This window comes from Orcinus orca, chromosome 8, assembly GCF_937001465.1.
Source record: "Orcinus orca chromosome 8, mOrcOrc1.1, whole genome shotgun sequence".
In the NCBI taxonomy this organism is placed as follows: domain Eukaryota; kingdom Metazoa; phylum Chordata; class Mammalia; order Artiodactyla; family Delphinidae; genus Orcinus; species Orcinus orca.
The window spans coordinates 66,141,914-66,164,434 of record NC_064566.1 but is presented as its reverse complement, the minus strand read 5'-3'; the positions used below and the strand labels follow the sequence as shown (position 1 = coordinate 66,164,434).

The window sequence follows — 22,521 nt, the reverse complement described above, 5'->3', positions numbered from 1 at the left end:
CTCTGTGCTTTGGCAAAATAGGTCCTCTAGATAGTTAGATATCTCAGGAAGAATTTTAATGAAACCAAAATCTTGCATCTTCCCTTACATGAAAAAAAAAAAAAGGCACTAAAATCATTAACTGAGATACTTGTTCCTCCTGGCTAGCGATAACCTTTTATTGAGATGTGTGCTTGACTGCATGTATTCCCTATCCAAAATCATACACACACACAGACATACACACACACACTGGCTCCTCCCCCTACTTCTTCAGAGCAGTTCCTCAGAGCTGCTCTGGGCGTAAGTCCTCTATAATACTCGGAATAAAACTCAATTCACAGCTCTTATATTGTAGGGTTGTGTTTTGTTTTGTTTTTTCAGTTCATACACCTTACTGCTACTTCTCAAAAATCTAAAATAAGAAAAACAGCATACAATAAGTTTATCACTGAAGCTTATTGTATAATGAAGTTGGTGAGATTAAATGAAGAATGGTTATAGTGAATTTATTCATCAGAAATCTACCTCATCATTCATAATATGATTATGAAACAAAACAGAAAAATACTCCTTAGGTAAAATAAAGGAGAATACAACATTGTACATATCTATGTTAGAATGACTACATAGAAATTTAATACTTCTAGGTATGGAGGAACGAATATGGAAAATGAAAAGTCTTCTTCATTGGGGTGGGAGGACTGAACTCATTTCTCATGAACAGACTTGGGATCGTTAGAAATATTGTATAGCTTTTTACTTCTACTTGACAAATACTGATATTCCCATTTTGTTCAGTATACCTGTTATCAAGAAGCATTTGCTTTTATTTCAAACACACCAAGTCTGGTAAACATACAAGTTGGAACTAGGGTTGTTTGCGTGTACCCATTAATGTATCACTACACTTTTTAAGATGCTCTTGATAGAATCTTACCAGATGATCCAGGATTGGAGAATTCAGCATCGCAAAATGATTAAATGGAAGCTAACACGAAACAATAACAATTACCCCAGCGTCTTAGAGCAATAGTGACCACTTTAGCGCTGTAATTGAGCAACATTTCTCCTTGATATTCTAATTTTCAAGTGCTTTGTATTTTCAATGTGATTTGACCTCAATTACTTCGTTACCGAAACTGCTCCCGATGCCTACACTTCTTCAATGCTTCTGAGATCAGGCCAGTGGAGGCACAGAGGGAGATTCGTCCACCATCCCCCTCATCATTTATTAAGCAACCACGTTCCAGGAAGAGGATTCGGAAATACTGAACGACTCTACAATCACTCTCAGGCAGCTAAGGAGCAAACACATCGACCAGGCTCTTACGGGTAATTTCAGTCTCGAAAGGAAGCAGGATGACTGGCTACGGGGGCCGAGAGGGCGGGGCGGTCCGTTCGCTGTGCGAGATACCTGCAGCCAATGAGTGAGGAGATCCGGAGAGAGCGCATCAGTGCCCTGGATGCCTACATTTCCAGCCTTTAAGGTTTCTCTCCGGCAAATATCTTGGCTGCATCTCCGACCCCGGCCCCCTACCCATCGTAGTCCCACCTAAAGGAGCCCCCGCCTGCGGCCGGCCGCCGCGCTTCCTCCGCCTCTTCCCATTGCCTGTGCGCCTGCGCGACCGGAAAATTCGCGAAGGTTCGTGAAGCGGAACTGGCCGTTTCCGGAAGCCGGCAGCCGCCCCAGTCTGCAGACGGGTGGTTGCGACAGGGGAGTTGTAAAGGCAGTGTCTGGCGGTTCTGGGCGTTTGACCCTGACCCGGAGCGGTGGGAAGAGAAAATGGCCCTGCTGTGCTACAACCGAGGCTGCGGCCAGCGCTTCGATCCCGAGACCAATTCCGATGGTAAGAAAAGCGCGCCGCCGGCCCTCCCTCCCTTCCACCTCCTCCCGTGGACGCCCTTGGGCCGGAGGGCATCCCGGGTCTCCGCGCAAGCCGGCACCGCGCTGCCCCCCGCCCCGGGCCTCCCCTCCCGCCTGACCGCCCAAGGGCGCGGGACCGCTCTGGGGGCGCCCAGGCAACGACGTCTGAACCCCTCCCGCTGCAGCTTCCGGACCCACGGACCCACTGCCCCTCGGGCGCAAGTGTTTGCCTAAGTCGTCCGCTCACTCTCTAATTGGCCTGGAATTCAGAGCATGTTTATCCTCGCCCCCCCCCCCCCCACAGCGTCTCTTAAAGGAATCAAAAGTTAACCAGCTCTGGGCTCGCTTTGCGGTTGATTTGCTGGGTCCGTGTGTCAGAGGCAGACCGACATTGCCTGGAAGGCCTTATCCTAGCGTTAACCCGGGCGGGTTATCCTAGCGTTTAAGTTCGGCCTCTTTCTATTAGTATAGAAGTGTATTTGTCTGAAAGCCTGCTGTCGATTTATTCATTCGATCCACTCACTTGTTTTAACCTTACTCTTTAAAACGTTCTTGGTTAAGAAAATTATTTTGTATTTTTACGCTGTTAAGTTTTGATACATCCGCCCAAATGGGAGATACATTCCTCATCCTTTAGTTTGTAGCCATGTTTGTTGGGTATTTTTGCAGTGGTCTTTCCATTTAGTACCATGCGGTCTATAGGATACAGTGATTGAATGTCCTCTATGGCACCCAGGTGTAGAGTTAAGGATGTAAGGTGAAAGTTAGTGATTAGACTAGGTGAAGAATAGAACCTGACCAGTGGATTTGAATTTTGATAGGTGAATGGGATAAAGAAGTGAGTTGAATCCTTGGAAGTTGTAAGCATTGTAACACTTTCTCAATTCGACTAGCATTTATTGTATGTTTTCTATATGCCAGACATTGGTCTATCACTTTATTATGTTATTTCATTTAACCTTGACAGCAACTCTGTGAAGTGTGTAGTGTTATACGCATTTAATAGAGAAGCACAGTTCAGCATGGTAGCAACATGGTTCTTCATTGTGTACAAGATTAAAATAGATACTTAAAAAATCTTTTTCACCTCTTGAGATGTCTCAGTGTTTATCTTGGTGCACAGGTGAATTGGGGACATAATTTAAAATGATAAGATCTTTGGTAGGATTCTGAGGAAAAAGATAAGTTTAATCGTTTTTATGATATTAATATGAAGTTCAGGTAGAAAATTGTGAGACTTAAGTGGCTGAAAACATCGAGGAATGAGGGGTTTCAAAGCCCTTAACTGTTGGTAGCCTGCGTAAAAAGTAAATTGCTTTAGTGTCTGTACACATTTTACTTTAATATTGAAGGGAAGACTGATGCTTTGTTGAATGGGACAGTATGTTTATTTATAGGGTGTTATGTACCAGCCTAATTTTAAGGGGAGGTACAGCCAATTTTTTGGAAGTCAGCTTTGTGTGTGTGAAATGGTACAGTGCCCAGGAAAGAGATGGGGGAAGCCAGAAAAATCAGAGGAGTAGACAGTCTCAAGCATTGAGCGTCAACCGTATTAAATTCAGCAGAGTTCCATTAAGGTTGCTTAAAGTTTATCCGCTTTAGCAAAATTGGGGTTATATTAGAGACTTAGAATAAATACTCCAAGTAATTGGTTGATGGAAAATGGGGCTAGGGAGTAAGGACAAGAGCTAATAGAAAACTGTGGACTTGATTAGGAGAAAGTTTTATAGGATGGGAGAGGTTTGACCTTGTGTATTGCCTAAAATAAGAAGACTCCTTTCTAAGATGATAGGACATTTTCATTTGAAACAAAAGTTAAATGAGTGTTTTAAAGAGACGTGGTAACTTGCGTATGTTAAAAACAGCTATTCTGGAAGAAACACCTCTTCACAAACAATATTTTATTCAATCCACACGTGTGAGGAAACTGAAACAGCTGCAAGAGGCAGAGGCAGAATTTGAGCCAGTGTCGGACTCAGTGTTAAAAGCCCTTGGCTCTTAATCGCTACTGTGTTGTAGCTTCTTGCCCATAATATTACTTTGGGCAAAACTGGCAAAGCTGATTTAAAAAGAAAAGAAACACTAAAGATGAAAATGTCCATCTGCTTGTTATTTAGCAGTGATTTTCAAATTTTGTTTATACTAGTTGTATGGTTAAGACCTGACTCACTCCTGCTGCCATTCTGCCAGAACTGTCCATTATTATGATCATGCCTCTTACTGTGTCAGACATGTGTTTTATGCCTCTGACTGTATGTAAATTTGATATTTGAAAATATTCTACCTGTTCTCTACTCTGATTCCCCTCTCAACTTCATATTCCTCTGCATATTCATTTTTACTTTGAATCTCCTTTTTCAGCCCTCAGCCCCACTACTACCCTTAATTAATAGCATCTTCCTAAACTGGGCTTACTTACTGTACCATGAAAATACCTGACACTTTAATTGCTTCATTAGCTAGAATGGTCTCTAGGTAGTAACGAAGGAAAACATACTGACTTAATACAGCGATAGGGAGAAAAGTACCAGAAATTAATCATTTTGCGACACCAGGAGTCAGAGGTTGTAGACAATTGAGAGCTAAACAGACGTGAAAGTCTGAGCAAAGTAGCCTTATAAGAAAATTGCACAGGTGTGGAGCTGACCTGCTTTTTCTGAGCTCATGGTGCTATCTAGCTAGGGAATGTGTGTCTATTATCTGTTGTTTTGTTTTTTTAAATGTAATTCTATATATTGCAGACTATAATAAGTCCATTTTCATAAGAGTTAAGTAAAACTTGGTGTTATAATGGGGAAGGGGTAGGGAAATAATAGACTAACAATCAATGACAAGCCTGAAAATAGATTGTAGAATTTAAACTTCTTTTTAATGAGGTTTATATCTAGGAATTGACACCTGTGTAGGAAAATTAAATTAGCAATTAGATATTGTATCAGTTTTTTAAAATTTGAACCTTTTCTTCCAAAATATCTTTTTAGGTAATCCCTTGGGCAACCTTTATGGATCGATGCACATAAGAACATTTAAATTTGATAGTATTTTTGTAAAAACCGAATATGATGGTCAAAATTTAGAGCTTGAAGTTCGGGTACTAAAAAATTTTACAATGAAGATTAGAGGAATACAAAATATAATTTGTTATACTTGAACTATTTGTGTTTTTATTTATAGCTTTCTTACGCAAATGAGAATTTTAACCTTTACTATTTTAATACAATGTTATATTAAGCACTGTGTGTCATGCATCAAATTCGAGCATTACTGAATTTTTAAGGAAAAGAAAAGTATTACCTGCATATGGAAAAAGGGTTATATGTTAACACTGAAGGAAATGATGATTTTTCTTCATTATAAAGTGTTTTTTTTTTCTTTTGTTTTTGACCAGACGCTTGCACATACCACCCAGGCGTTCCAGTCTTTCATGATGCATTAAAGGTAGGAACTTGATACATTACAGTCTTTTCACATTTGTATAGTAAACTCAGAGGTATAATACTAAATCTTGAATTTCTCATTTTTTTTTCCTCAGCTTGTGACTCTCTGCTTTCTTAATGACCATTTTGGGGTGCTTTGAGCAAGTGCTCCACTAAAGGCAAAGAGGACAGTAGATGGTGATCTTAAGAGCTTTTCCAGTTATAAAATTGTTACTTTTATCCCAGTTCTCACTTTCAGTGCCCCTCATTTCTTCACTTTGAGGGGAAATGAAAGCAATTGTAGAAGCCATAACACTTCTTAATCTTTCAATATATCAGGCAGGTGCTGTTTAATAAGAACAGCTCTGAATTTTAGGGAACATTATTATAAATACTAAACAGTGCCACTCTTGGGACAGACATGAAAGTTTAGAGTAATACTGTACAGAAAAGAGATGCCACCTGTTTTCCTTGATGTTCTGTAGATTTAGAGAAATAATAGAATATTGTTTGATCAGGTTTTTTTGTGTTGGGTTTATTGATCTTTTAAAATTGATGATAATGTGGTACATTTTCCCTTGTATATCTCAAAAGAAACTGTTGCAGTGTGGCTGCCATGGTTTTAGGTATTCTTAGGAACATAAACAGTCCTATGTGTTTATATATTATCGATGCCCTTTGAATTTCTAATTTTACCTTTCAGGGAGTAGTTGGACCTTACTGGTTTTTAACTGTTAGCTACATATAAACAATGGTACAAGCAGATAGCAAGTTTATGTTAATATGGTTAGTTCTGAGTGAGAAAAACAGAACAAACGTTCAGTAGGGCAAATTATGATCTGACTCTTCCTTACATCTTTTTAGCCTCTTTACAAGCTTTTATGGGGATGGAAACTGTGGCTCTGTGGGAATACTTATTTTTGCTGGGGGTGAGGGGATTTTATCTTTCCTAAATTGCCATTTATTCTGTGTTTGCTTTTCTTGTTTTACTTTGTTTTCCTGTGATGTTTTCCTCCTGTCTCCTAACCATGGGCATACTTCACTTCTCAGATTTGGCTTCCTGTTTTCTCTCATTCAGCTCATTCATTCTTGTCCTTAATTTATTCTTGTCACCTCTATGCCAGTGACTTATACAACATATTTTCATTTATCTGTGTCATTGGCAAGCACAGACGAGTTCTGAAGTGACCCCTTATTCCAAAAATAGCCTGCCTTTCAAGTTTGCTGCTGCTAGTAATGATATCACTAACTTTCTAGTCATTTAGTCCATTGCTCCTCTTTTTACTACCCAACTGTTAATTACTCTGATTAATTAAACTTACTGATTTTACTTTGAAGTGTTTTTGTTTCTCTACTCCAATTCTACTGTTTATTATTGTCTCTATAAACATATGAAGACTTAGATTTTCCAAGCCTACTGAATTCCACAGCCCTGTAGATTTCAGGCAAAATCTACAGGATTTCTTCAGGATTTCTATTTAATCAAGTGAGATTTGATTTCTATTGATTTCTATTTAATCAAGTGAGATTTCAGGCAAAATCTACAGGATCTTCAGGATTTCTATTTAATCAAGTGAGAAGTTAAACATTGCATTAACAGAAAAAAAAAACATTTTAATATTTAAATTAGAAAAGGCATATTCAGGGAAAAGACCAGTCCTTAAGAAAAGACAGTTTGCAACCTTATGCTTACATACTTTAATTACCTTTTCACATTTTACTGAGGACTACCATAGATCTCAGATCGGCAGTTGGGAACAATCTATGTCATGTATGTATCCCAATATTCCCAGAATACCTAATTCTTCATATAGAATTGAGACAGTAAAGCTTTTTTCATATAGAATAACTTTACTGGTGACAATATTATCTATATTAGTTAAACCTTATATTTAATTTTGTAATAATTAGTAATTTTTGATCTATATTTCAGTTCAGAGTAAAAGAAAATTAAATTTCAGAATAAAGGAAAATATGAATTGTAGAATATTTAACATTTTCCTTTTAAAAAACTTCAAGGGCATATTGTGAAAAAAGTCACTACCAAATTCTTCATGCATACATTGAGAAAAACAGTGAGGCCCAGATGGATATGTGCAAAGCTGACTCTTAGTCCAAATTTGAGACATCCCAAGCTTTGAGACTGCTGCATTTTTATTTCCTTATTCTTTGTACTACATTGGAATTATAGGTGATAACTTAAAACCATTTATTGTTTAGCTGCTTGATACTTCGTTCAGAAATCTCATACGGCATTACAGTTTCTATATTTGTATGCTTCTAGCTGAAAAGATCATTTAACCTTGAAAGATCTAACAGTGCTTAAGCTACTACATGAATTAATGTTTTTCTGAAAATAGAATGCTTATTGTTGAGGAACAACTATGCTGAGTTTGTTTAGAAACTGAATTATTATAATTATTATCTCTAACTTAATGGATTTTTAAAGTAAAGCACTTCACTTACTCCCTAGATCCTTTAAAATAGTTTTTAGAAATTATAGATTGCTTTTCTTCTAAAAATCAAGTACTATTCTTGAAAACGAGCAATTTCTGTTTCCATATTTCAAGGTGCTTCCTTTCATGATGGGTCACAGCACAAATCACTTTTAATATTGGTTAATTCATTTTTTAAGTCAAAAACTGATCATTTCACTTGATTAGGTGAATTATTTATAACACTTAAAAACTATAAAACTATGTTGTGTATACAGGTTACTTCGGGATTCAAGGAGATAAATCCAAATAGAGTGTTTTAGTGGGTTGTGGTTCTCATACAAATAGGGTTTTCATTTTTTTTTCCCTCTTATGTTTCTTAGGGTTGGTCTTGCTGTAAGAGAAGAACAACTGATTTTTCTGATTTTTTAAGCATTGCAGTAAGTATTAATGGGTTTCTTTTCCCCTAGATTATCTCCCAAAAAGTACATATTATGGGGAGCTCCAGAGTTGAGGAGTCTGATTTTGGACATCTATTGACTAGTCCCTGTTAACTCACAGATAGTACCTTTCTTTTACTCACCTCCCTTCTGTGGCATTTAAAATAAGGAATTTATCTGTTTTTGAGATTAAAGTTTCAAGATATTAATTAACCACTTGTCAGTTTAGGGTTTTTTGTTTGTTTGTTTGTTTGTTTCTTTTTGCGGTACGCGGGCCTCTCACTGTTGTGGCCTCTCCCGTTGCGGAGCACAGGCTCCGGACGCGCAGGCTCAGCGGCCACGGCTCACGGGCCCAGCTGCTCCGCGCCACGTGGGATCCTCCCGGACCGGGGCACGAACCCACGTCCCGTGCATCGGCAGGCAGACCCCCCAACCACTGCGCCACCAGGGAAGCCCTAGGTTTATTTTTGATAGCAGCCATTTTTTTAAATTTTATTTCTAGTGTACTTTGTTCCTTTATATACATCAAAATTACAGCCTAGAATTTTTTCTTACAGCTTATTATTTTTCCTCTAGCTTTTTATTTATTTATTTTATTTTATTTATTTTATTTATTTATTTATTTATTTATTTATTTTTATTGAAGTATGGTTGATTTACAATGTTGTGTTAGTTTCAGATGTACAGCAGTGACTCAGTTATATATATACCTATTCTTTTTCAGATTCTTTTCCATTACAGGTTATTACAAGATATTATAGTTCTCTGTGCTATACAGTAGGTTCTTGTCGTTTGATGTTAGTAGTCTTAAAAGACCGTCAAAAAGAAGGAACGCAACAATCTAAAGCATTTTCAGTTAGGAACAGTAAATTTTTATCATATCTAAGATACCATAGAGATGCACTGTTATTTTGTGTACCCTTAAGAAAGAAATCTAAAGTTGTTAATTAAATGACGTACGATTTACCTTATGATTTCAGGGATGTTAAAATGTATGTATAACTCAATGGAATATAGAAAAGGTAGCTAGCATTTATTGAATGTTTACCACCTGCCAGATATGGGAAGTATTCTATTGTTTTATTTAATCCTCTCAAAAAAGATCTGAATGCCATTGCCTCCATTTTACTGATGAGGAAACTGACTTTAGAAAGCCATAATTCAAAAAGACACATGTACCCCAGTGTTCCTTGCAGCACTATGTACAATAGCCAGGACATGGAAGCAACCTAAATGTCCATCAACAGAGGAATGGATAAAGAAGATGTGGTACATATATACAATGGAATATTACTCAGCCATAAAAGGGAACAAAATTGGGTCATTTGTAGAGACATGGATAGACTTAGAGACTGTCATACAGAGTGAAGTAAGAAAAACAAATATCATATATTAACGCATATATGTGGAATCTCAAAAAATTGGTATAGATGATTTTATTTACAAAGCAGAAATAGACACACAGACATAGAGAACAAACGAATGGTTACCAAGGGGGAAAGAGGGGGGATGGGATGAATTGGGAGATTGGGATTGACATATATACACTACTGATACTATGTATAAAATAGATAACTAATGAGAACCTGTATATCACAGGGAACTCTATTCAGTGCTCTGTGGTGACCTAAATGAGAAGGAAATCCAAAAAAGAGGGATTATATGTCTATGTATAGCTGACTTACTTTGCTGTACAGTGTAAACTAATACAGTATTGTAAAGCAGCTATACTCCAATTAAAAAATAAGTAATTAAAAATAATTTTAAAAATAATAAAGTCATAAAGTTTTTGGAGCCATGTATGTCTCTCTCTATATATGAACTCTTTTGGAATTTGAGATCTGTTGAAATCAACTACCCTTGTTAATAGAAGTAAAACACTTAAACTTAATTTCTCTGTAAAATGTTTATGCCTTATTCTTTGTGATTTAGAAAGAAATAAAGTTTTAACTGGTGGTTTCAAAAAAAAAAAAAGATTAACTAACTTGCTCGAGGTTATATAGGTAGGTAGTAGGAGAACTGAGACTCAAATTGGGGCCCTTTTGTATAAATAACTTGTAGAATTCTCTGTGTGAGATCTCCAGAATTTGTTTTCTGTAAACAAGTTTATGCTGCACCTTTATAGAATAAGTATAGTAGATATTTATCAAGTGTAATTTAAAGGCCTGGGTTTTTTTTTTGTTGTTGTTGTTTTTTGGCGGTACGCGGGCCTCTCACTGCTGTAGCCTCTTCCGTTGCGGAGCACAGGCTCCGGACGCGCAGGCCCAGTAGCCATGGCTCACGGACCCAGCTGCTCCGCGGCATGTGGGATCTTCCCAGACAGGGGCACGAACCCGTGTCCCCTGCATCGGCAGGCGGACTCTCAACCACTGCGCCACCAGGGAAGCCCTAAAGGCCTGTTTTTAATGCATTATTCGCATGTGAGAACTCATTTACAAATATATTAAGTTTAGAGTTCTATTTTTAGTTTCTTAAAATAAGTCAGTGTGTTAAAAGTGGAGAAAACATGCCCTTGAATTTATTAATAAAGAATTGAACAATAGTATTTCTGTCATGGCATGTGAAGTAGATGATAGGCTAACTCTCAGTGAATGAATACCTCTCACCAACAGGGCTGTACGAAAGGAAGGCATAATAGTGAGAAGCCACCCGAGCCAGTCAAACCTGAAGTCAAGACTACTGAGAAGAAAGAACTATCTGAATTGAAACCCAAATTTCAGGAGCATATCATTCAAGCCCCTAAACCAATAGAAGCAATAAAAAGGCCAAGGTATACTTTATACAGTTGTATACTTTTGTCGCACTTGAATAATAGCATTTGTTCCTGGTATTTCCTCTTCTGATTTTGCGTAATATCATTTGCAGCTACTGTGTAGTTCACCCACTTTGAACCATTTGGTTTTCTCTTAGATAATGCCTTTCATTTCTATTCCCTTGAGGGCATATACACGGTAGAACTGCAGTACAGATTTGTTCACTGTGTACTCAGCTATGCTAAGGGCGGGGGAGCCACACATCTTTCTTGTGCCTTGGTGTGTATCCTTTTCACGGTGGCATAGTGGAGTTCTGTAAAAGAATCGGCCTTGTCAGGGAATCAGTTTGAGTTGAAAAAGAACTTAGAGGCTTTCCTTTCCAATCTACCACTGTTTCTTAAATAATTTCTAGAACATTCTTGATAGAAAAATATTTAATTTCCTTTCAAATAATTCTATTGAAGAAGAATTTACTTCTATTTTAAAGCAATTCATTTTAATGTTACTAACTCAGTATTTAACTTTTCCTTGTATTGAGTCAAATTCTGTTTCTTTCATTTGTCCATATTTTGCCACTTAGAACAAGCCTAGTCACTCATCTTTTAACAGTTTGCCTAAAAACTGTTAGTCTCATTACTGATCAGTTTTTAATGTATTCAATTTACATGGCATATTTGTTAAAGTACTTTTAAAATAGCTTTTGGTCATTTTGCAGTAGAATTACACAGGTACTTCATACTCACCTCCTGATCCACTAGAGACTATTTTACAATCCCACACATGCATGTTGGGTACACCAGGTCGTCTTCATATTGCACTTGAGTATTGAATTGTTTTAGAACCAAAATACAGGACTTAAAAAAACAGATGGTTTTTGGCCTCAAACATGGCCTTTGTTGATATTTTTATTCACACTGTGGACTCATGATTTTCCCAGCTTTTGCTTTATTGATCTTATGTAAATAAATTTATAGCATCTTGAATTATACCCGACCAAGATAAGAACCCAAAGAGACTTTCTCATGTTTATTTTCTCTTTTAAACCAAACTACTTAGGATGATTTTATTCTATATCCAGCTTATTCATACCATGAGAAATTTTATCAAATGCCTTACAGGCTGATTTGCCAATGGGAAAAAAAATGTCAGAAAAAGCCAAGAATTTTGGCGTGGCTCATTATTAAATATTATAGTGGAGTCTACTATAATTGACAGGATGAGTTAATTTTTTTTAAAATTATGGGCTACTAATTTCACTTAAGAGAAAGTGAGAGAAATTAAATATTTTATCGTAAATTCATTAGATAGTATTGTAGAGACAGAGGATATAGGTTTTTGTGTACTTTGTTAGTGCCTCCTATATCAGTAGGTTTTTCATTAAGGATGTAGAATAAATAATCTAGGATTTTCAGTTTTATTGTTACATTTATTAGTATTCTTAACACATATTGAGTGCCTTAACCAGATTGTACATATAACACTAAACCATTGTGAAATGTTAGGGGACATTGTTGTTACTGTTTTTTTAACCCTGCTAAAACTGCCTTGTGATATAACCGTATCTGAATTTATAGATGCATATACTAGTGTCCACATAAAGTGAACTATCTCTACCAGTAGGGATATGGATTCACTTAGTACCTGTTTATTGCCTATTACATGCTCAGTGTTTTGCTTAGGCATGGAATGTAAAGGTACTTCGCAGTCCCTTCCTTGGAGTTGCTCATCTTAACAAATTTGTATTCTTACTCTTTACTTCCTTCCCATTAGCCCTACTGATTAATAATTTAATGTGTTGACAATAGCATGATTATTTGATATTTAATATCAGAACTTTTTCTGCTAAGACTTAGAAATGTAGCTGTATTAATAGCAGTTATTGTAAAATACTTTTTAAAGAGAAAACCTTGATTGACAAGGCATTTGGCGTATCGTAAGTAGAGCCTTAAGTATATTTTTAGTACAAAGAAATATTTTGGTACATCAGTAATGGTAATAAAGTTTCCAAATTCTCCAGCCCGGATGAACCAATGACAAATTTGGAATTAAAAATATCTGCCTCCCTAAAACAAGCACTTGATAAACTTAAACTATCATCGGGGAATGAAGAAAATAAGAAAGGTAAGATTTTGTTTTATATTTTGTAATTTTTTCTGTTCAATTAACCAATTATCTAAAAGAGATAGGAGCAGTGTAGTTTACTGTATGTAAATGCGAAAAAGTAGTACATTGTAGCATATTTGTAGAGACATGGATGGACCTAGAGACTGTCATACAGAGTGAAGTAAGTCAGAAAGAGAAAAATATCGTATATTAACGCGTATATTTGGAATCTAGAAAAATGGTACAGATGAACCTATTTGCAGGGTGGGAATAGAGACGCAGACGTAGGGAATGGACGTGTAGACTCAGACGGAGATAGGGGATGAATTGGGAGATTGGGATTGACATATGTCCACTGCCATGTGTAAAACAGATAGCTAGTGGGAACCTGCTGTATAGCGTAGGGAGCTCAGCTTGGTGCTCTGTGGTGACCTAGATAGATAGGATTGAGGGGGGCGGGAGGGAGGTCCAAGAGGGAGGGGATATATGTATACATACAGCTGGTTCTCTTCATTGTACAACGGAAACTAACACAATATTGTAAAGCAATTATACCCCAATTAAAAAAAAAAAAGGAGTACGTTGTAGTAAAGAACTTATTTTTGATTTTTGTTTACTGAATGCTGGTAAAACCACAAAATGAATATGTGGATTATTCCATTTTGTCTTTAATAAAAATGAGAACCTGTTAATTAAAAATTTTTTCTTCTATTACTCATTACTTTTTAACAGTGAGTTAAAATTTTTTGATAGTTGTAAATGTTTCATTGTGCGTGATATAAAATATATTCAGTATTCTCTGACCTACACCTGGTATCTGGGGAAAAAACCCTTTCATGATTTCTCTTTTACATAAGGTTAAGTTATTGGATATAGTCTTGCATTGCAGGATAGAAATGTGTCATGTCATATATCAGTTTGGGGATATAGGCAAGACTTACTCATGGTAGTTGGTTTCTTATTAGCTTTTAAGTGTATTACATGAAAGGTCACACAGAAAACTTAGTTATCTAAAATTTTAAAAATCAGGTTTTTTTGTATTTAGATTATTTTATTAAATACTTGTGTTATGGAATAGTTTACTTTTTAAGAATAGCACTACAGTAAACTTCTATTTTAATGTTTCTATTTTGGTTTTTTTCTTTGTTGTAGAAGAAGACAGTGATGAAATTAAGATTGGAACCTCATGTAAAAATGGAGGGTGTTCAAAGGTATATACTGTAAAATTTGTTTGTGTCATGGAAGTAAATTTTTACCTTTGAGAAAAGAGAGTAATTGACTTAATTAGACAAACATTTGGGTGTCTTTTATGTGTTGGGCACTATTCCATGGAGCAGGGCTATTAACATGGATAAGAGACTGTCTCTAAGGAGCACCGTGTCTAATAGATCATGGGAATAAATAGTTCTAATTCAGTCAGCATTTACTGAACACTTACTATGTGCCAGACATTGTTTTAGGGGCTGGGAATATAGTATTAAATAAAGCAAAATCTCTGTTCTTAGGGAGCTGATATTCTTATTTTGGGGGAAGGATAACAAGTTTTTAAATGCTGTGAATTTAGGTAGACTTGAAGAAAATTAAGCAGACAAGGAGATAGAGTAAAAGTATTTAAGTGCACTTGTCAGGGAAGTCCTTTCTGATATGGTGACACTAAATCAGAATTCTGAAGAATGTAGCAGATGAGTTATGTAAACCGTGGAGTAGATGTGGGAGTAGTATGTGTAGAGGCATTAGAACTTGGCTACTCGAGAAATCATGAGAAAGGTCAGTGGGGGCTTGATAAGCGTGCGAAAGTAGGGAGTATGAGAGGCAGGCAAGATTATGGAGGTCCGTCCTTATAAGCTACAGTGAGGGGTTTGGGCTTTATTCTAAGTGTAATAGGAAGCCATTGTCTGTTTAAGGAGGGGCTTTGAAAAAGATGTCTTTGGCTGATAAGTGGCAAATTTAATGGGGCAGGAGTGGAATCGGGAAGGAAAACCAGCTAGGGTGCTACTCTGGAGACCAGGCATTAGGATATGTTTTTGAGAAGTGGTTAAATGTAGGATGTATTCAGACATCTCAGTGAGGCTTCTTTCTGCCTACTCAATATAATATTACACACCCTCCAACATTCCATACTCTCCTTTTTTCTCCACAGCACTTACCACCTTATTACACACTATTTGTTTTACATATTTATTTTGCTTATGCTCTATCCCATCTAACTTTCCCTTCCCTTCCCCTTTTGAACTAAGGTTTAAAAGGAAAGAATGTTATTTGTTTTCTCTTTGCTGTGTCTTGAGTGCTTAGAACAATGCCTGGCACATGACAAACACGTGTGGAATGGATGATATTTGGAAGTATTAGCAGGACTTGCTAATAAACTGGAAGTGAAGCATCTAGGTCAGCGGTTCCCAACCTATTTGGCACCCGGGACTGGTTTCGTGGAAGACAGTTTTTCCACGGACCGGAGTGGAGGCAGGGGGGATGGTTCAAGCAGTAACATGAGCGATGGGGAGCGGCACATGAAGCTCCGCTCACTTCCTGCTGTGCGGCCCGGTTCCTAACAGGCCGCAGGCTGCTACCAGTCCGAGTCCTGGGGATTGGGGACCCCTGATCTAGGTGATTTGTGCACCATTAACTGAGAAGGAGAAAATGGAGTTAGGGTTGGGGGCAGGTTTGCAGTCTTCCTTCATGTTAAATATGACGTCACCTTGCTCATTTAGAGATGGAAATATGAATGCATTCACATGTGTATAAGGTAGAAGTAGTAGATAAAAGAGAATGATTAATTCTTGGGGTGAGGGAGATATCGTGCAAGTGGTAGGGTAATGGAGGAAGATCAGAGCAAAGGTATCCTAGATGAACTTTGAGAAGTGAATGGCAGTTCTATAAATGGACAAAAAGGGAAAGGATATCCCAAGCAGAGGTGACAGCAGTAATATACAGAAAACAAAAAATAGTCAATAACAGTGGTACAAAATTTGCTGATGTAAAGTTGAGATTAAAAGAGATAAGTAGGGTCTAGATCCTGAAAGGCTTTTATACTGCTCAAAACCTTACTTTAGGTCATGCTGGCCATTGAAGAAATTTTTTTTTAAGTTTTTTCATTGAAATATAACATTAAATATATATAAATATGTTAATTCTATATAAGCATAAGGGATTTTCACAAAGCAGAGCCTTCCTTATGCTTCCTCTCATTCATTATTTCCTCTCCCAAAGGTAACCTCTTTTTTCTATCAACATAGATTAGTTTTGCCTACTTCTGAACTTACTGTAAATAGAATCATGGAACAGGTACTCGTGTCTGTCCTCCTTTGCTTAATAAAATGTTGGTTATCTTGGTTTCATGTAGCTGTAATTTGTTCATTTTCATTGCTTTAAAACATGCCATTGTTTGAATGTACCAATCAATTTATCCTTTCTACTGTCCTATAAAGTTTTTTGATTAATGTTACTGTGAACATTTTTGTGCATGACTTTTAGGATACATGTACACATTTCTTTTAAGTATATGACTAGAAATGGTGTTGCTGATTCAGAGTGTGTGTGTGTGTGTGTGTGTGTGTGTGTGTGTGTTTAGCTTTAACATACTCGCACATAGTTTTACAAAGTGGTTGTATTTACGCTCTTACCAGCAATATATTAGGCTGGTTCCTTTTGTTCTACACCTTGGTAACACTTTGTAATATCAGTCTTTTATATTTTATCCATTCTGGTGGATGTGGAATGTTCCCATTGTGGTTTTTTTGTTTTTTGTTTTTGTGGTACGCGGGCCTCTCACTGTTGCGGCCTCTCCCGTTGCGGAGCACAGGCTCTGGACGCGCAGGCCCAGCGGCCATGGCTCACGGACCCAGCCGCTCCGCGGCATGTGGGATCTTCCCGGACTGGGGCACGAACCCATGTCCCCTGCATCGGCAGGCGGACTCTCAACCACTGCGCCACCAGGGAAGCCACCCATTGTGGTTTTAGTTTGCACTTTCCTGATAATGATGTTGACTGCCTTTTTGTATGTTTATGGCCATTTGGATATCCTGTTTTGTGACATGTCCAAAATCTTTTTTATCTGTTTTTCTATTAAATTGACATTTTCTTAATGATTTTAGGAATTCTTTATATGTTTTAGCTACAGGTCCTTTGTCCGAGAGGCTATATACCTTTTCACTGTCTTAATGGCTTTAATGGCTTTTGATAAACAGAGTCTCTTCAATTTTAATGAAATTCAACTTGTTCATCTTTTCCTTTATGACTAGGGCTTTCTATATCCTATTTAAGATATCTGTTTATTTTAGGGCCATGAGTATTTTCTCATATATAGAGGCACATTTAAATGTGCAAACGAGCTGGAACTGATTATTGTATATGGTGTGAGGTAGATGTAATTAAAGGACTTTAAACAAGAGAGTGATACGTGTTTTAATTAGGTAGTAGAGTCCAGAAATTGAAGGCAGAGAAATTAATTAGAATCTTTTAGCATAGTTTCATTGCCTAAAATCTGCTAGTGATCATGAGGAAGTTTAGCAAATTAAACTGATAGATATTTTTAAGTCAGATTGACAGGATTTTGTGATAGACTACATGTGGGTAGAGGGTAAAGAGAAACTGAAGAGAACTTACAGAATTTTTGCTTTGAGAGACTGAGTGGATATGGTGCCATCAAATAAGATGGGAAGAAGAGTAGGAGGTTTGGGGGGCAATAGTGGTGTAAGTTCAGAATCTAACATACTGAGTTTTGTGTGCCTATGGAATATCTTCAGGAGGTACACACACCCCGTAATTTGAATTTACAAAAAGTAAATGTACAGAATTCTATTTTCTCTAACTGTAGGGTGGTTGCTGTAAATACCAAAATAGACAGAAAATATACTATTGGCTGCATCTATGTTTTATTAACATAACTTTTTGTGAATTCATCTGTAGAGCCTTCATCTACAGCAGCAATGGGGCCCGGATCTTCCAGACAAACCCTGGATATATATATAGGTCTGCAGCTCATTTTACGCTTCATAGGAAAAAGAAATCATCATCTGGGACTTCCAGAATTGCTTATTAGATTTTCCATTTTAATTCATAATGTTCACACAGAGTTTACTATGCACATAAATCATCCTATAACTGTATTTCTGATGAGAGTACTAATCTCTTGGTTTCAATATTGTTCTGTAAATTTATAGAACATACCTGAATGTGTTTGGGTGTGTCCTCATATGCAAAAGTCTGAAAGTATCTGAATACATCCTTTTGCCTACTTTTATATTTGCCTTTTTCACAGGGAACTGAAACTTAAGCATATCCAAAAAGGAATCATTTTTCATTCCTTATTGGAATGGCCTGAGGTGAATTTATGAATGTTCTAGGTAATTGTTATCTCTTGGGCATTTTCATAGTTCATAGAGGTCACCAGTACTTGCAAATACATGTGAAATGTAACACTGAGATGTGAAACTAATTTTTTGTCTCTTTTTCTCTTTTAGACATATCAGGGTCCACAGAGTCTAGAAGAAGTCTGTGTATATCATTCTGGAGTACCTATTTTCCATGAAGGGTAACTTATACCAGGCTAATTAAAACTTTATGGTAGATGTTAGAAATGTTAATATGCCTTCAAACATTAAATGCCATGCAGCAATATTAGGTATTTTACTTACATTGTCATATAATTTTTACAATAACCTAGAAATGTGGGTTTTGTCTTCTTTTTACACCTGGGAAAACTGAAACAAAATTATAGTGAAGTGGCTGTTGTGATTCAAACCTCATGTTTTTTCTGTATTCCCTTCTATTACAGTGTGATACTTTCTGTTTGAGCTGAACAGGTGTTTTTTGGTTTTTTTTTTTTTCTTTGAAGGACCGTGCTGTGCATTGTAGGACATTTGGAATTTTGGGCCCTGGGACACTAAGACATCAACACTGTGGCATCTGAGAAAACCCATACTTTCCCACAGCTCTCAGTTGAGAGCCTCTCAGTATATTATGCTGTAGTTTATAGAAACGCAGTACTGTATTAAAATCTTCCACTCTGTTTCCATATTCTTCAGGACTCAAACCCAAAGTTTTACTGTAATTTTTGTCTTCCAGTGTTAGATTTTTCTCAAGTAAATAATAGTGGATTTCACCTACTTTGGGCTTGACCATCATAGGTTGTGTAAACAGTTATTTTTAGGTTGTTTGCACGTTCTCACTTTGCTGGTTTATTAAAATACGAACGTATTCTATCTTTGGTCATACCACTTCATGGTAGCTTCATGAGGAAACTGGAGTGTAAACTATCAGTGAAAAGCTGATTTTGGATTTTGTGATGGTTTTAAGCATCTTCACTCAGGAACTCCAAAACTGCTATACTAAATGGCATTCTGGTTTTAACTTTAGTCTTCTGGTAGTTTTTTAAGGTTTTTTGGGGGGGGGAAGGGCGGGGGGTGTTGTTTTGGTTTTTTGTTTTTTGTTTTTAACTTTTGTGTAGTTGCTTTATAATATTGTGCCAGTTTCTACTGTACAGCAAAGTGAATCAGCCGTACGTATACATATATCCTCTCTTTTTTGGATTTCCTTCCTGTTTAGGTCACCACAGAGCATTGAGTAGAGTTCCCTGTGCTATACAGTAGGTTCTCATAGTCTTCTGGCAGTTTTAAATTGTTTAGTAATTTAGACACTTGTAAGATACTAAAGTTACACACTTACTTCTTTTTTGGTTAAGTCACTTATCACTTAAAACTTCTGAACTTGATTGTGAGATTTTATTGCTGAAGTTTTTCTATAATAATTTACAGGATGAAATATTGGAGCTGTTGTAGAAGAAAAACTTCTGATTTTAATACATTCTTAGCCCAAGAGGGCTGTACAACAGGGAAACACACGTGGACTAAAAAGGATGCTGTAAGTAGCATTTTAAAAACAGCTTATTGGAGTGTATTTATCTGAGTCATTTTGAAGAGATTTGAGATCATTCTGTCTTTAGATTTAAAAAAACAAGTTTTTCTCTCCGTCACACAGTAAAGTTTGATGAGCCTAAAAACTGAAGTTAATCTGAGTCAAGCTCTCTCAAAGCACTGCTCTTTGATCAAAATAGCCATTATGTATGTTGATGCAAATATGTAGGTTTTTGTGAAATAGTTAAGCTAGCCTAAACTGAAGCATGTTTTTCTGTAATTCCATACCTTGTTCCCAGTTTTTGTTTTTTAAAAATCACTTTTCTGGTCATTTGATGTTATTAATCATTTAGACTTCTGATTCTCTTTTGGCCACTTAACATCATTCAACCATATACAGATGTACAAATACTCTTAGTGGCCGAAGAGAAGGATTGCACACTTGTTTTATTGGGATTGTTTTGAAAGCCTCTGCTTGCTACCAGGAAATTTATCAAAAGAGAAGAGAAAGCATCAGTACCTACTTCCCTAACAGTATTTTAAAAAGACTTGTGTCTGTGTAAATAATCCCCCAAAATCCCATTAAATTGTAAGAAGGCAAGCAATTATTTGCTAAATAAACGTTTGTTGGCTATTATTAATGTATCTTAAATTAGTTTTATGTGCTGTATTGGCACTGATAACCTCAAGACAATGAACCTTTTCAGTATGTGTGTCTTTATGTTCAAATTACTTTAGGAATTCATTTAGCCTACATTTGCATATTTTATAGTTTCTGCTTTTTAATAACACATGGGTTTAGGTATTATAAATGTATCCATTAATACATTTATACAGTTATAATAATTTATCTGCCACAAAACTTCTAGGAATGTTTTATTAGTAAAAAGTGAAATCTCCCTGTATTTTCTCCAAGGTTCAAAAGTTTGAAAGTTTTGGTTTGAAAAAATAAAATGTTTTATGCACAAAAGTTTTCATAGTATGATCCTTGATGAAACACATTTTTTGTTATTTTTTAATGCATGTAGTTATCGAGTATTGAGTGTCTAAGCCAGGTGGCTAAGGGCAAAAAAATGTAAGTCATATAAGTAATTTAAATTCAGTTAGTGTAATTGTACGAATATATAAATACTACTTTTTAAAACAGTAGTGTCTCGCAGTTTCCTGCATTAAATTACCCTCAGTTATAGAACAAATCATAATTTGTCTTTCAGATAGTTATTGTTATAGCAGTGTATCACTCATAGGTAATAATATTTTCATAATAGTAATCAAAAGATTACTTCCACAAATTCTCACCCTTTTTTGCATGTTATTATGAGAGGAAAGTATTCAATAACAACAACAGATAGTTATAACTAATCAATTATTTTTCCCAAATTTCAGTTTGTAGAAAATAAATGGAAAGTTCTTATGCATGACGTTAAGATGTTGTCTGGTTTATCCTGCTAAGCAAATGTGTTTTTCACTTCAGTCTTCAAAAGTGTGTTTTCAAATCATAAAACTATAAGATTGTTTGTATTTTATTTTATTGGTTTAACTTCTTGATGGGAGCTTTAGAAGTTGTTTGTGCTTAAAAGCATTAAGGGCTCAGTTTTGTGTGGTATTTTTGTTCTCAATTTAGATGGGTCAAATTACTCTTTTTAAGAGGTTAATTATGTGGCACTTTGTAAATTCATAAAGTTTCTCTTACATTACAGGGGAAAAAGGTTGTTCCATGTAGACATGACTGGCATCAGACTGGGGGTGAAGTCACCATTTCAGTATATGCTAAAAATTCACTTCCGGAACTTAGTCAAGTAGTAGCAAATAGTACATTGGTAAGTACGCTAAATATCTTTCTTTTTTTGTTTTGTTTTGTTTTTTTTGCGGTACACGGGCCTCTCACTGCTGTGGCCTCTCCCGCTGCGGAGCACAGGCTCCGGACGCGCAGGCTCAGTGGCCATGGCTCATGGGCCCAGCTGCTCCGCGGCATGTGGGATCTTCCCGGACCGGGGCACGAACCCGTGTCCCCTGCGTTGGCAGGCGGACTCTCAACCACTGCGCCACCAGGGAAGCCCCACTAAATATCTTTGAGTAAAAATTATACATTATTATTAATGTTAATGTGTTATAAAATATTGATCTTGTTTGAGCTGTTTTTAAGATCTTTTAATTTTCCCCATTTGAAAATTAGTTTGAAATTACTTTCACAGAAACTACTTTAAGTGAAGGTTTCTGCATAGTAGTTATTTCTGAAGCATGGAGATACTGTAGTAGCTTAGAATATCAAATAATAATGGAACTTAATTCTCAATATGAAACTCCAAGTTAATTTTTCTTGGTTTTTTCAAATTAAAAAAGTATAGTATTGATAATTAATGGTTTTTTCAAATAAAAAAAGTACACTATTGGTTTTTTAATGGTTTAAAAATGGTTAATGGTTTTTCCAAATTAAAAAAAGTACAATATTGGTAATTCCTTAAAATAGCTTAAATGATTTTTATCAGTATCTTCTTATTTTTATAATCAGTGTTTTATATCATAAGTCTTTACTTTGGTTTTGATCAATTAATCAACTTTTTCTTTTTCAGTTAAATGTGCACATTGTATTTGAAGGAGAGAAGGAATTTCATCAAAATGTGAAATTATGGGGTGTAAGTATTATGAATCCAGCAGAATTTTTTCTTAATACTTA

The 22,521-nt window shown here is 36.3% G+C and overlaps 1 protein-coding gene across 2 annotated transcripts in view; it reads left to right on the top strand.

Annotated features, from left to right (window-relative positions):
• Nucleotides 1-1,504: 1,504 nt before the first annotated feature.
• Nucleotides 1,505-22,521, top strand: part of CHORDC1 (cysteine and histidine rich domain containing 1) — a 43,298-nt gene continuing 22,281 nt past the window's right edge. For both annotated transcript variants that reach the window (XR_004484346.2, XM_033431920.2), the window contains exons 1-10: nt 1,505-1,829; nt 5,235-5,284; nt 8,081-8,137; nt 10,750-10,907; nt 12,908-13,011; nt 14,146-14,204; nt 18,453-18,523; nt 19,746-19,851; nt 21,545-21,664; nt 22,418-22,480. Coding sequence is in view for 1 of the 2 variants with exons in the window: in XM_033431920.2 (XP_033287811.1) it covers nt 1,766-1,829; nt 5,235-5,284; nt 8,081-8,137; nt 10,750-10,907; nt 12,908-13,011; nt 14,146-14,204; nt 18,453-18,523; nt 19,746-19,851; nt 21,545-21,664; nt 22,418-22,480 (852 nt within the window). In the remaining variant the exon portion in view is untranslated. The remainder of the gene's footprint in view (nt 1,830-5,234; nt 5,285-8,080; nt 8,138-10,749; nt 10,908-12,907; nt 13,012-14,145; nt 14,205-18,452; nt 18,524-19,745; nt 19,852-21,544; nt 21,665-22,417; nt 22,481-22,521) is intronic.